Genomic DNA, 14,457 nt, shown 5'->3' with positions numbered 1-14,457 from the left:
AAAAACAAAAACAAAAACAAAAACAAAACTTTACTTGAGAGACAGTAGAGCAGTAATTGATATGACATGATAAGCAGTATGTATTTAGAAGACCAAAATGACAGGCATTCCAAGCATGACCCTAGTATTACACACTTCAGTGCAGTTGCTTAGTTCACAGTTATCAGCATATATAGTTAGTCAGGGTGAGAATCCTACCAATTAACTGTGTTTCAAAAACCTGCTGAAGAGTCTCAGGATCATTGCCTTGCCCATCTTGTGCATATACATGTATGGCTTTGCCCCTGTCATGTTTCCTAGCTTTTCTCCTTGCCCTCTCTTCATTGTTTAATCCTTAAGTTCTTACTTTCCTTTTGTGTTATACCTTTCTATTCTTATTTCTTCTTTTGCATTCTTACATGTGGGTCTGGTTTATTTCACTTATGAGTATATCCTCAAGTGGCAGTCACTTATATATAAATGCTTTGAGTTTATCATTCTTTATAGCTGAATAGTACTTCATTGTATAAAAATACCACATCTTTTTCATCCATTCCTCAGGTGATGGGCATTTTGGTTGTTTCCAAGATTTGGCTATCACACATTGTGCTGCTATAAACATAGATGCACATATATCACTATGATATGATGTTTTCAGTTCCTCTGGGAAAATTCCCAGTAGGGGGATAGCTGTTTATTTTTTTGTTTGTTTTTTTGTTTCTTTTTGGCTGAACCGGGGATTGAACTCAGGCCCTTGAGCTTGCCAGGGAAGCGCTTATTCTACTGAGCTACCTCCCCAGCCTGAGGATAGCTGGTTTGAATGGGATTTCCAGTCCTAGTTTTTTAAGGAGCCTCCACACTGATTTCCATAATGGTTGCACCAGTCTACATTCTCACCAGCAGTGGAGAAGGGTTCCTTTTTCCCCACAACCTCTCCAACATTTGTTGTTGGTTGATTTCTTTATGACAGCCATTCTTTCAGGTGTGAGATGGTATCTAAGTGTTGTTTTAATTTGCATTTCACAGATGGCTAGTGATATGAAACATTTTTTCATATATTTATTCGTTTCTATAATTTCTTCCTCTGAGAAGTGTGTGTGTGTGTGTGTTCATCTCAGATGCCCATTTCTGGATTGGGTCTTTAAATTTTGGGGCCTTCTGAATTGTTTATTTTTGGAATGTTCTACTTAAAAGTTTTGGATTAGGCTTGATTACAGATGCAAAACTGTGGATAAGGGGGAATTACTGCATTGGCAAACTCCACTTTTGTCTTTCAGTATCTTTATCTCACCCTGCTGATGAAATATATTTGGGTATAGAGTCATGAATGGACGGTTATTTCCCTCAGCACTTTGAAGATAACAGTCCACTGTGTTTTGGCTTCTGTTGTTGTTGCTAAGTCTGCAATAGATCAATTATTAATCCTTTGTTAGTAACATGTCTTTTATTTCTTTTTTTTTTTTTTTTCTTTTTTTTTGTGGAACCGGGGATTGAACTCAGGCCCTTGAGCTTGCCAGGCAAGTGCTTATTCTACTGAGCTATCTCCCTAGCCCCTGTCTTTTATTTCTAGGCTTGATTTTCTATAAGTATCAACCAGGAGTCAATTGCAGTAACAGAAACAATTCTCTTTTAAGCAGAACGTAACTGTATAGTTTCATTCACAACAAAAAATGCTAAATGAGTAAAACCTCTTCTGGAATGACTCATAGACACAACTGCATACAAATCTTGCCACATCACATTTTTCTTTCTCATAATTAGGAAACTAGAGCATCGGAAAGCCTTGCATCAACTACAGTATCCAGTATCACAGATAAAGTAGCTACCATCATACTTGTTTGCTCCAGTATAGATCCAAACCAATAAATGGATGTCTTACATATAACCACCTCTTCTTCCTCACTGAATTTGGTTTTTAAATCTCAGGTGAATACATCTGATTGGCAGAACCAGAATGCTAACTGGAACCTTAAGTGCAAAGGAGATATGGGAAATACTAACTTAGGTACTGATAGCACACCTTTCTGTCTCAGCTTACGAGAGGGTTGGGATTACAGATGTGTTCCACCATGCCTGGCTTGGAATTTTCTTTATATTTCTTTGAGTTCAACTTGACAATTATAGAATTGAATTTTGTTTTATCCAAATTTTTAAATTTATAATTTCCATGTATTTTATTACAGGAGAAATTTTTAAATGTCTTCTCAGGCACATTAAAAAAAAAAAACAAACAGCAGTTTTTAAAATTTCTAGTTGATGTTAAGGCTAGCTTAGACAACATAGTTAGACTCTGTCTCAAAGTTATTTTTCTAGTTGATAGTTTGGATAAGCACGATAGTAGGTTCTAGGGATTACCAAGTTAACAAAGACTTTGAGAAGTTTACAATGTGGTTGGGCAGATACACAAGTAAACAATGAACAATGTTAACTGAAGTAATTACTAAATATATATAAAGTAGTGGCAAGGCAGATGATGAAATGTGTTTTAATTTCTCACTTTCTCTCTTTTGGTGGTACTGGAAATTAAACCCATTGCTATGGCATTGAGCTACATCTCCACCTCTATTTGTTTATTTAGTGTTGCTGAGGACTGAACCCAGGGCCTTCATACTGAGTTACATCCCCAGGTCTTTTCTGGGGTGGGCTAGGGAGACAGGTCTTGTTAAGTCACTAAATTGTGACTTGAATTTGATAGCCTCTTGCCCCAGACTTTCAGAGTGCTCCCCAACCTCTCCCTCCTGGCTTAAAGATAAATTCTGAGCAAAGATAATTACCAGACACACAGAAACATTATAAGATAAAAAGGTCAACCCAACAAGAAGGCATAGCAATTCTACACACCAAACAACAGAGCTGCAGGGGACACAAAACTCACAGAAGGAAGATGGAGACAAATCCTAAATCATTTTTGAAGACTGATGAAACTATAAGGAAAATCAGTAACAATATGGAAGAGCTCAACAATAGCACTGTGCATTAAAGAGGTAACTCAGTGGGCTTGGGGAGCACAAATACTGCACGTTCTAGAGGAAAAACTGGCCCTTGACTAACTCATGGGAGAGAACATCTGATTCTTTGAAAAATCCTGCATAGTAAGAGACTTTGTATACCTGACACTTTGGGTCATGCTAGATAGTTTGTGCTAGTATGATTTATAGTGAACACCAGTTTGTGTGCCTGGTGTCCTCAGCCATCCTATATCAGTTTAATCTCTAGATAATCATAACCATTAAGTATAATATGGGTTTTGAACTGAACCTGAGTTTTTACTGAACAGGAGGGTAGTCTTGAGGAATGCTAACATTTTAAGTAATAGGACCTACTTAACATTTATAGGAAATTTCTCTGAACATTAGCATGATACATTTTTTGGTGATATTGGGGTGTGAACCTAGGACCTTTACACCTTCATACCAAGTCCTTTTCATTTTTTATTTTGAGGCAGAGTCTCATTAAGTCATCTAGGGTGGGCTCACTTAACTTTGATCAGCTTCAGCCTCCTAGAATCTGGCTTAAAATACAAATTATTTTCAAGCACACATGGAACATATGCCCAGATATGTTTGGCATAAATATTTCTGGTATAGCTTAGTCTATAAAGTAAACCTTAACAAATTTAAAAGAAATGAAATGATACATAGCATACTCTGTGTATAATGGTATCAAATGGGAAATCAAGAAGAATGTTAACAAGAAAATACCAAAATGCTTGAATATACTTCTAAATAATCTTAATCCATATGTCCAGAAAAATATCTCACGGGATATATTCAAAGTACAGCAAAACTGTGATACATAGCCAAAGCTGTACTGAAAGGGAAATCTGTAGCACTTAAAATGTCATGAGGAATGTGGAAAATCTGAAATCAATAATATAAACTTCTACCTTAAAAATTTGAAAATAGAAGAGCAAAACAAGGCTACCACAAACAACAGGATGGAAAGAATAAAAAAGAATTAGTGAAACTGAAAAGATGAAAAATAGTCAAACAAAATTTGTGTGTTTTTGTTTTGCTTTGTTTTCATATAACCTAGCAATTCCAGAGAAATGAAAATTTGTATACACACAGAAAAGAGACAGATGTTCACAACAGCTTTATTTATGATAACCCTGAACTGTAAATAATCTAGATGTTACCCTACAGGTGAACAGTTAAACTGCGATCATCTATACCATAAAAATACTATGCAGCACTAGAAAGGAATGAACTATTGATATATTCAGCAATCTTGGATTAAGCTCCAGAGAACTGTGCTAAATTCAAACACAATCTGAAAGGTCATATACTATATGACATTTATGTAACACTCTTGAAATTACAATTGTAAAAATGGAGGGTAGATTAGTAAATGGCAGGGGTTAACGTAGGTTGGGGGAGGGGTGAGGTGGGAAAGAAATAAGTGTGGCTATACACACAGGGATCCTTACAATGATGAAAATGTTTTGTATCTTGACTGTATCAATGTGAAATTCTGGTTGTGATAGTGTATTATAGTTCTGTAAAACGTTACCGTAGGGGAAAATTCGTAAAGGGTATAGAAGATCTCTATTATTTATTGCAAATACATGCATTTCTACAAGTATCTCAAGATTAAAGTTTTTTAAAAAAGAAAACCAACCAAATAAAGAACAATCAGACAAAGCACACCACTTTCTTATTGAGGAACTACTGTACGGCCAGGACTTAGATAAGGTATTCTTTTTCTTTTTATGTAAGGTACTCTTATGAATGTTATTTCATTTTCATGAACTCTGAAGGAAGATTAGTGTTATTTCTTAAATGATATGTCATGAAACCCTATTTCTTTGTGACATTAATAACTTTCCTTGAGAGGTGTTAAGCAAAACACCTTGGAAGTTGCAGAAACAATAACAACAATCTATTTTATTTTTTTTTCCAACAATTTATTTTAACTATAGGATTGCTTAAACTATAATATCTTAGTAAAAGTTATATATATTCAAAAAGATGCAATCATTCATAGCTTTTCTCAAGTTTTAAATTTTTTTTTTAATGTATTTGGTACAGGGTCTCATTATGTAGCTCAGAGCCCCAGGGCCAGTATGTGGTACCAGGGATCAAACCCGGGACCTTGTGCTTGCCTAGGCAGGCACTCAGACTGCTAAGCTACCTCTGCAGACCTCAAGTTTTTTTAAATTTTCAGACTTCTGTCTTTACATGGTGCCGATTAACAACTTGTGTGAAAAATGACTGTTCTATATACTAAAATAAATGTCAAGTGACAGATTTCTATTAACAGCTTTGCTGGAGTTAGGTTTTATGTGTTATTTCAGTTTAGGCTAAAGATATACTGTTATAAAGTCTAGATATACTTTAATCATAGTGTTGATGCATTATGAGCTAAGCTACTTACCATGTAACAATATAAATAGATCGAAGTACTAATGTAAAGACCAACATTCCATACATGACCTGGGCAAGAAAGAAAAATGAAGTCAATATCATCAGTACACTTGGGCAAAGAAAGCATATTCTGCCATCCAAATTAGCACTTTCAACTAAATGTAAACATCTTTTATCTTTCATTGAATTTTTATGGAACACAGAAATTCTATTTTACAAAAAAGATTCTGTAACACTGTCTCATTTTAATTTATAACAACTCAGCAAGGAGCAAAGGAAAAAAGGTATCCAATCATATATTCATATATTTTGATTTGAAAAGAAAGTATTTCAGAGTTGGATACTTGATTTTCTACTGTGGCCCTTTATTTGTTATAATTTCTTAAAATTACAATGAAAACATTATTCATTATGGTAATTCACAAACTTTAAAAAAAGGTATCACACATTACCATGAATTGCCTTTCTTTGGCAATAACTGAAGTTTCTTAATTTTCTCATTTATTCACTTGCTGGTGTATAGATAATATAGATTCTGTTTGGATTTCTACTATGTTCAAGAAGGAAGTTTGCTTTCACTGGACTTTCCTGCTTATTACATGAAGTATTGGAGGAACAAAGCTCTGCTTTTTAAGCCAAGAGATAAAAGCAATTGTCCTGGCAGATTGTGGTTTATCAAGCTCTGGAGGGTATGTTCCACTCACAGGGCAGGTTGCTGGTTTGCGGACTGTCATCACAAAAAAAAAAAAAAAAAAGGATATCTGAGTAAAGTCAGACAGAATGTAAAGTACACACTCAAAGAAAACAGAATGTGAGCCCTCAAGAGAGAGGCATCTTTCATTTCTTTTCTTTTTTTTTTTTTTTGAGACAAGGTTTCACCAAACTTGTGATCTTCCCGCTTTAGCCTCTCAAGTGCTGGGATTACAGGTATGAGCCACACCTGGCCCATTACATTTTAAAGAGGGGAAAGGAAGTAGATAAAACAAGAATTAAGATGTGTTATGTACGTGTAACAATGCCTTACAAGGAATGTAATCATTATGTATTGCAAACATGTACCAATAGAAATAAAATAGTAAAGTAATTGCAATTATATAATTAGGTCATATTGGGGCCAGGGAGATAGCTCATTAGAGCAAGTGCTTGCCTGTCAAGTGCAAGGGCCCGAGTTCAATCCCTGGTTCCAAAAAAAAAAAAAAAAAAAAAAAACTAAGTCATGTTAACTTCTGAGGAAAAATTTCTGATATTTATAAAATATATCAGAAAGGGCTGGGGATATAGCTCAGTGGCTTAAGCACCTGCCTGGCAAGTGCAAGGTTCTGATGATCCCCTGTACTGAAAAAAAAAAAAAAATCAGAAGTTCAACATCAACTTAAGTTGTATTATAATAGAATAGTATTATATGCATTTGCATTTCTTGTCTTTTATTATTCAGTTATGTTGTTTTACATGGCCATGGGTGGTAGTGGTTCTTCTTCTCCTCCTCCTCCTTCTCCTCCTTCTCCTCCTTCTCCTCCTTCCCCTTTCCCTTCCCCTTCCCCTTCCCCTTCCCCTCCTTCTCCTTCTCCTTCTCCTTCTCCTTCTCCTTCTCCTTCTCCTTCTCCTTCTTCTTCTTTTGCAGTGTAAGGGATCAAATTCTGGACCTTGTGCTTGCCAGGCAGGCACTTATGCTGCGGAGTATATCCCCGGCCTTGAGTCATTCATTTTTCATGGTAACATACTATTTATACTTTTGGTTTTTTGGTTCTATGCTGCGGATCGAACCCAGAGCCTAAAGCATGTCAAGCATACACTTGATGACTAAGCTATAACTCTGTCCTAGATGCTACATATTAATTGGTTGAAAATACCCCATTTTATTTAACCATAACATATTTGCTTGATGAACATTTTTACTACTATGAATTTATTCACATATCCTAATGTACAGTTCCAAAGTTTCTGTAGGGTATAAAAGCAACATGGTAACTAATGGATTAGAGTATGTAAATACAGTATTATCAAAATGAATAAAAAGTTACTGTTTTCTGAAGTTGTTATACTTTCAACCAACATGTATGTTTCTTTTGCTCTACATTTACACAAGTTTTCATTTTTTTTCAAATCAATCATTTTATTTTTCTTGCCTAACCAGATAGGACAATACTCTCAGGAATATAAATGTTAATAAAAGACACTGTAGCCAGGTGTGATGGCACACACCTGTAATGCCAGCACTTGAGAGGATGGGGCAGGAAGATCTCTGTGAGTTTGAGGTCAGCCTGTACTACATAGTAAGTTCAAGCCAGCCTGAACTACTTAGTAAGTTCAAGTTAGTCTCAACTACCTAGTGAGATCCTGTCTCAAAAAACCAAAAACAAATAAAAGATGCCTTTATCTCATGCTTAATCTCAAATGGAAAGTTACAATGGTAGCTTTCACCATTAAGTGTAATGTTGGTATGGTTTTGTTGCTGTTTTTTGGTATTGGGGATCAAACCCAGGGTCTTATGCATGGTACACATATTCTCTATGACTGAGCAAATCCTCCAGCCCTACTATATATATTTCAAAATAATCTTTATCAGGTCAACAAGATCCCTTCTAATTTTAGATGTAAGTGATTTTTTAAAATAATGAATTGAATGTTTTTTGTATCACTTGTTTTTGTCTTTAATCTTGCAATCTTGCAATAAGACATTCTAATACCGATTGATAGCCTAGACAGGTGCTTGCTATGTTGCATAGGCTGGCCTAAAGCTCCTGGATTCATGATACATTTTAACATATCTTAAAATAAGGAAGGGACTTTAGTTTAGTTCTTCCTTCTCAAGACTGATTTGCTTATTTTTGGTCTTTTTTTGGATTCACATGAGTGTTAGAATTCTGTATCTGTAAAGAATGCCTTTGGAATTTTTATGGTGACTGCATTGAATTTACAGATCAATTGGAAAGTATCAACACTTCTTTAATAGAAGTCTTCTAAGTCATAAGCAAAGGAGGTCTCTCAATGTGTATTTTTCTTTTACTGATGTTGTATGCACATATTTAAAATCTACTTAGTTTATTCCAAGATTTTTTTTTTTTTGGTTCAAGAATTATAAATGGTATTGCTATCCTTTCTTTTCAAATAGTTTACTGTTACTATATATGAATCACTTAAATTTTATGAAAAAATAGAATTCCATAATCAAGTAAGAGAATTACATGTGTAATGCTATCTTTAATGTAGTTATTCAGTGTGTAAGACTTAAACCAAAAAGATTTCTTACAAAAAAAGAAACAAGAACAATAATCTTTGTTTCCAACAAACTAAGGTAAATAGTATGAATATAACTTTTGTATGTTGGTTTTGTATCCTACAACTATGAAGTTCATTTATTGGTTCTAATACTTTGTGAAGTCCTTAGGGTTTTTATATATTAGATCATGTCTGCAAACAGGAACAATTTTATTTTACTTCTTCCCTTTGAATTCAATGTCTTCTACTTCTTTTTTCTTAACTTCTTTTTCCTAATTGCTCTACTTAGAACTTCTAATACCATATGGAATAAAAGTGGTGACAGTGGACATCCTTGACTTGCTTTTGATCTTAACAGGTCAGCAGTCAGTTTGTTGCTTGTTTCTAGGAATCTGTCATTTATTCTAGGTTACCCAATTTGTTGGCATATGATTATTCCTAGTTATCTCTCAACTTTATTTCTATGGTATCAGGTGTAGTATCCCTCATTTCTGTTTTTTTTTTTTTTTTTTTTTTTTTCTTTTTTTTGAGACAGGGTTTTGCTATGTAGCTCAAGCTGGCCTTGAGCTCATTTTGTAGTTTAGACTGGACTTGAACTTGTAGCAATCCTCCTACTTCAGCCACAAGTGCTGGGATTACAGATGTGCATCAACATGCCTGGCTTTATTACTAATTTTGAGTCTTTTTTCTCTGTCTTAATTTTGTTCATCTTTTTAATACAACTCTTAGATTTGTTGACCTTTTTTAAAAATTACTTTTCTTCTTCTACTTAGAAAAATTTACTTTCTGTTCTAATCTTTATTATTTTCCTTCAGCCCAACTAGGATCCAGTTTATTCTTTTTCTAATTCTTCGAGGTATATATAACATTAAGTTGTTTGAATTTTCTTCTTAGCTGTCAAGATATTTTAAATTTCCTTTTTCTTTAACTCAGTGGTTACTCAAGAATATGATTTAATTTCCACATTATAAATTTTTCAGTTTTCCTTTTGTGATTCATTGCTAGCTTCTATTTTGTTTGGAAAAGTTATTTGTAAGATTTCAGACTTTTAAAATTCATTAAGCTTTTTTCTATGTCATAACACACTCAGCAGAAGGCTCTTGGTGTGCTTGTGAAGAATGTATATGTAGAATATTCTGTATGTATCTGCTAGGTCCAGTTGGTTTCTAGTTCAGTTGTTTCCCTACTGATGTTCTGGTTTATATAGTCCTTTCATTATTGAAACTGAGGCACTGAAGTCCCTTATTATTGTATTACTATTTCTATGAATGTTTGTTTTACATATTTAGATATTTTGATGCTGGGTACATACTTGGTTATATCTTCCTGGTGAACTGTTCTTTGCTTTTTATAACAGTTTCTTGCTTCAGGTGTAGTTTGCCTGATCTAAGTATTGCTATCCTATTACCTCTGGGTTTTTATTTGCATAGAGCATCTTTTTCTAGCCCATCATTTTTGTCCCATGTAGTCTTTGACACTAATGTATTTCTTAGAGACAACATAAATTTTTTAAAAAGTACTTAGGCAATCTTTTTTCCCCCACCTTTGGTTCTAGTGACTGAACCCAGGGCCCTTGTACTGAGCTATATTCTTGTCCTTTTTTGGATTTTTTAATAGAGAGATATGGTCTTACTAAATTGCCCTGGTAGGACATAAACTTACAATTCTCCTGCATTAGTCTCCCAGAGTAATGGAATGACAGGTGGGCTACTCATCTCCCTGTCTCTCTTTTCACATTAAATTAACAGGAAATAATTTACTCTTGCCAATTTAACTGCTTCCTGTTAGCCTGTTTCTTTCTTCTTCTTCTTCTTCTTTTTTTTTTTTTCCTCTCTGTATTTAGGACCAGGTCTACAGGATCTACAGGATCTCACTACGCAGATCAGACCTGTAGTGATTCTGTTTTCAGCGTCTCAAGTGCTGGGATTACAAGTGCATGCCACACGTGCAGTCTCAATCTCTGTCTCAGCGTGCCCCAGGTATCAAACTCCCACTGCTGCTCTGCCTAAACAGGCACTTTAGATTGCTGAGCTATGACGTCGGCCCCTATTAGTCTGTTTAATTTGCCTTTTCTCCTCTTGCTATCTTCCTTGACATTGTGTTGATATTTTGCAACAAAGTGCAACTTCTTTTGCTATTCTTTTGTGTATTTTCCATTCATATTTTTTCTCATTACCAAGAAGCTATAATAAAACATCTAATAGTTATGTGTTTTTATTTTTTCTTCTTCAGTGCTGAGAACTGAAGCCAAAAGGAAATGCTCTACCATGGAGCTATACTTCCAGACCTTTACAAAAAAAAAATTAAAAAAATTTTTCTGGGCATAACAGCATAGACTATAATCTTAGCAATCAGGAGGCTGAGACAGAAGGATTACAAGTTTGAAGCCAGTCTAGGCTACAAAGCGAGGCCTTGTCTCCAAAAACTCTTTTGCTGTTTTTCTCCCTGTGGTGCTGCTGGGCCTTTAGATCTGTGTAGAGCCATAGATGCAGGTCTATATTACACAGGATGGGTTTTGTTAAAGTTGTCAAGAATAAGGCCTACTTTAACAGATACCAAGTGAAGTTTAGAAGACGATGAGGGGCAAAACTGATTACTATGCTAGGAAATGCTTGGTAATCCAGGACAAAAATAAGTACAACACACCTAAATACAGGATGATAGTTCATGTAACTAACAGAGATAATTGTCAGATTGCTTATGCCAGTATTGAAGGGGATATGATAGTCTGTGTGGTACATGCACATGAACTACCAAAATATGGAGTGAAAATTAGCCTAACGAATTATGCTGCAGCATACTGTTACCAGCTGCTGCTGGCCTGCAGGCTTCTCAATAGGTCTGACATGGATAAGATCTATGAAGGCCAGGTGGAGGTGACTGGAGATGCACACAATGTGGAAAGCACTGATGGCAAACCTGGTGCCGTCACCTGCTACTTGGATGCAGGCCTTGCCAGAACTACAGCTGGCAATGAAGCTTTTGCAGCCCTAAAGGGTGCTGTGGATGGAGGCTTGTCTGTCCCTCACAGCACCAAATGGTTCCCTGGTTATGATTCTGAAGGCAAGGAGTTCAATGCAGAAGTACATCGGAAGCACATTATGGGTCAGAACGTCGCAGACTATACACATTACGTAATGAAAGAAGATGAAGATGCTTACAAGAAACAGTTCTCTCAGTACATAAAGAATAATATAACTCCAGACATGATGGAGGAGATATATAAGAAAGCTCATGCTGCTATATGAAAGAATCCAGTCTATAAAAAGCTGAAGAGAGAAGTTAAAAAGAAGAAGTGGAACTATCCCAAAATGTCCTTTGCCCAGAGGAAAGATCAGGTAGCTCAAAAGAAGGCAAGCTTCCTCAGAGCTCAGGAGTGGGCTGCCGAGAGTTAAACAAAATTTCTAGGAAGATTTTTCAGATAAAGACCAATAAACTTTTTCATAAAGCAACTGCTTCTGTGTTAAGCTCTTGTTATAAGAATCTGGGAAATAAACAGGAGCAAAGGAATGAACAGGTTTCTTTTCTTGAAGAAACAGGTGTAATTTTTTCTAGAGAAAAATCATCTTGTGTGTTGACTCCAGCAAAGTTCATACTTCTTGGGTTTCTTTTCTGTTTATTATCCCTCAAATACTAAAAGTTTGGCAAGTAACAGACCAACAGTGATCACTAGAAGTATTTCTTCTGTTCATTTATTATAACCAGATCATTAGTGGGAAGAAAGCATACTTCAAAAGTTTATAATCTTGAAACAAAACTGGTGGTAATCCATGTTTTTTTTTTTTAAATTAATTAATTTATTTATTTGTGTGTGTGGCCAGCTCAGCCCACCAGGGGGCAGGGCTGGCTGGCATGTGGTGCTGGGGGATTGAACTGCGGTCCCTCTGCTTTGCTAAGCTTGTTCTAAGTAGGCGCTTTAGACCACTGAGCCATCTCACCAGCCCAATCCATGGTTTTAAATTTTTGAGAGAAAGCAAATGAAGATCACAGATTTAGTACATTCACATGAACTAGATTAAACCGTGGCAGAAAATATACTAAAAGGTGTCTCATTTTATGGAGACGCTGAAGGGTACATGCCAGATCTAAATGAAAATACATGGAAAAGGATAAAATATTAAATTTTGCATATGAGGCTTATGTGAAAAATGCTGGGTGGGTAGATTTACATGCCTCTTAAACAGCCCTTTAATCCACAGGAAACACTGAGAATGGGAAATTAAAGGCCTTTGCTTTATTTCAGTTTTGCTCTTAACAGTTACCACTTTCCCTATAGCTCAAATGAAGGATAAATCGATTCTTGAGTATGGCCTCAAAATACCAATGTTCATGGGGCTGAGGCTCAAACCCAGGCTCAAGCATGCTAAGCACATACTCATTCCCAGCCCAATAATGACTTTGTTAGCTTTGGCTGATAAGATGGGCTCATCCAGCTGCTGCTGCTTCTTGCTTCTTCCTTCTTCCTTCCTTCCTTCCTTCCTTCCTTCCTTCCTTCCTTCCTTCCTCCTCCTTTCTTCTTCTTCCTCCTTCTCTTCTTCCCCATCCCCCCTCCTTCTCCTTCTTCTTCTTCTTCTTGTGGACAGGGTCTTGCTATACAGTCCAGGCTGGTCTTAAATTTACTACACAGCCACCCTGCTTCACCCTCCCAAGTGCTGGGGTTATAGGCCTCTGCCCTATCCAATTTTTAGGCTAGTGAAAATTTGTCTAATTTCAGCTGCTAAAATTGCTAATTGCATATTGTTAAGTAGAATACTTTTCTGAAGTTAAAAACCAAGGACTTGCCCAACTGTGACATTTGATGTCTGAGGTTAAAATGTGTAAGTTTATTATAATAAATCATAGTAACAAAATTCAACATGTATTATAAAGGATTAATTTTAATTAAACCTGCTTCACCATCTTGTTAATGTGCAAATGTTACCATGCAGACATTAGTAAATTTGTACAAATTTTAAACTCAGTTTCAATGCAAACGGTGTTTCCAATAATGACATTTTGGGTAATAAAATGATGTTTGTGGAAAAAAAAAACTTTTGCTAAGTTGACCAAGTTAGTCTTGAGCTTGTGAATTTCCTTCCTCAGTTTCCCAAGTAGATGGGATCATGGGCATGTGTTATTGTGCCAGGCTATAAATATCTACTTTGTTGGTAAATTAAGTCAACTCATATATAAACTTTTTACCCTTTAATTTCTACTACTCTCATTTTGTTACTGTTTTCATAATTTACATTTCTTCATATTATCTCTGAAATATGTATTTTAGTTATTTTATATTAGAATTAAAGTAATGTTTTCCTGTTATAGGAATACAATAGTCTGTATAAGTTTAGATATGTATCCATTCTAATGAGTTTCATGTTTTTCTTTGCTACTGTGTTGTAGTTTAACATTGTCTCATTTTAAACTAAAACACTTCTTTTTTATTTTTATCTTTTATTCATTTTAATGAGATAAAATAGCAATGCAACAGTTTCAAAACAGATTAGTAGGACAGTTACAATAATTAATACATTGCATTGTCTTCATAGTAGTTATTTAGAAGACAAGATGTAGACATGATATTTTGTCTAAACAATATTAGTAGGGGACCGGGGAGATGGCTCAGTGGAATAAGCACTTCCCTGGCAAGTGTAAGGGCCTGAGTTCAATCCCCGGTTCTGCCAAAAAACCAAACCAAAACAAAACAATACAATATTAGTACAAACTTTTCTTCTCACTGAACTAAGAGAAAATAGCAGTATATCTATCCTAAAACTATCTGGTGTGTGTGTGTGTATATATATATATATATTTTTTTTTTTCCCCACTATAAAATGGTCCTTTATTTATATCCCTTTTTTGTTTTGTTTTGTTAGAGATGAGTGTTGCTCTGCAGTTAGACAAGCTGTATTTG

General features: G+C 35.3%; 1 protein-coding gene across 3 annotated transcripts in view; it reads right to left on the bottom strand.

Annotated features, from left to right (window-relative positions):
* Acer3 (alkaline ceramidase 3) overlaps positions 1-14,457 on the bottom strand; it is a 158,541-nt gene that overhangs the window by 18,337 nt on the left and 125,747 nt on the right. For all 3 annotated transcript variants that reach the window (XM_004632523.2, XM_004632522.2, XM_023716727.1), the window contains one exon: positions 5,356-5,414. In XM_004632523.2, the coding sequence (XP_004632580.1) occupies positions 5,356-5,414 (59 nt within the window). The remainder of the gene's footprint in view (positions 1-5,355; positions 5,415-14,457) is intronic.

This window comes from Octodon degus, unplaced genomic scaffold (genome assembly GCF_000260255.1).
Source record: "Octodon degus isolate 3935 unplaced genomic scaffold, OctDeg1.0 scaffold00049, whole genome shotgun sequence".
NCBI classification, from domain to species: Eukaryota; Metazoa; Chordata; class Mammalia; order Rodentia; family Octodontidae; genus Octodon; species Octodon degus.
Note: the sequence above shows the minus strand (reverse complement) of the source record. Positions and strands in the feature narration are given on the sequence as shown.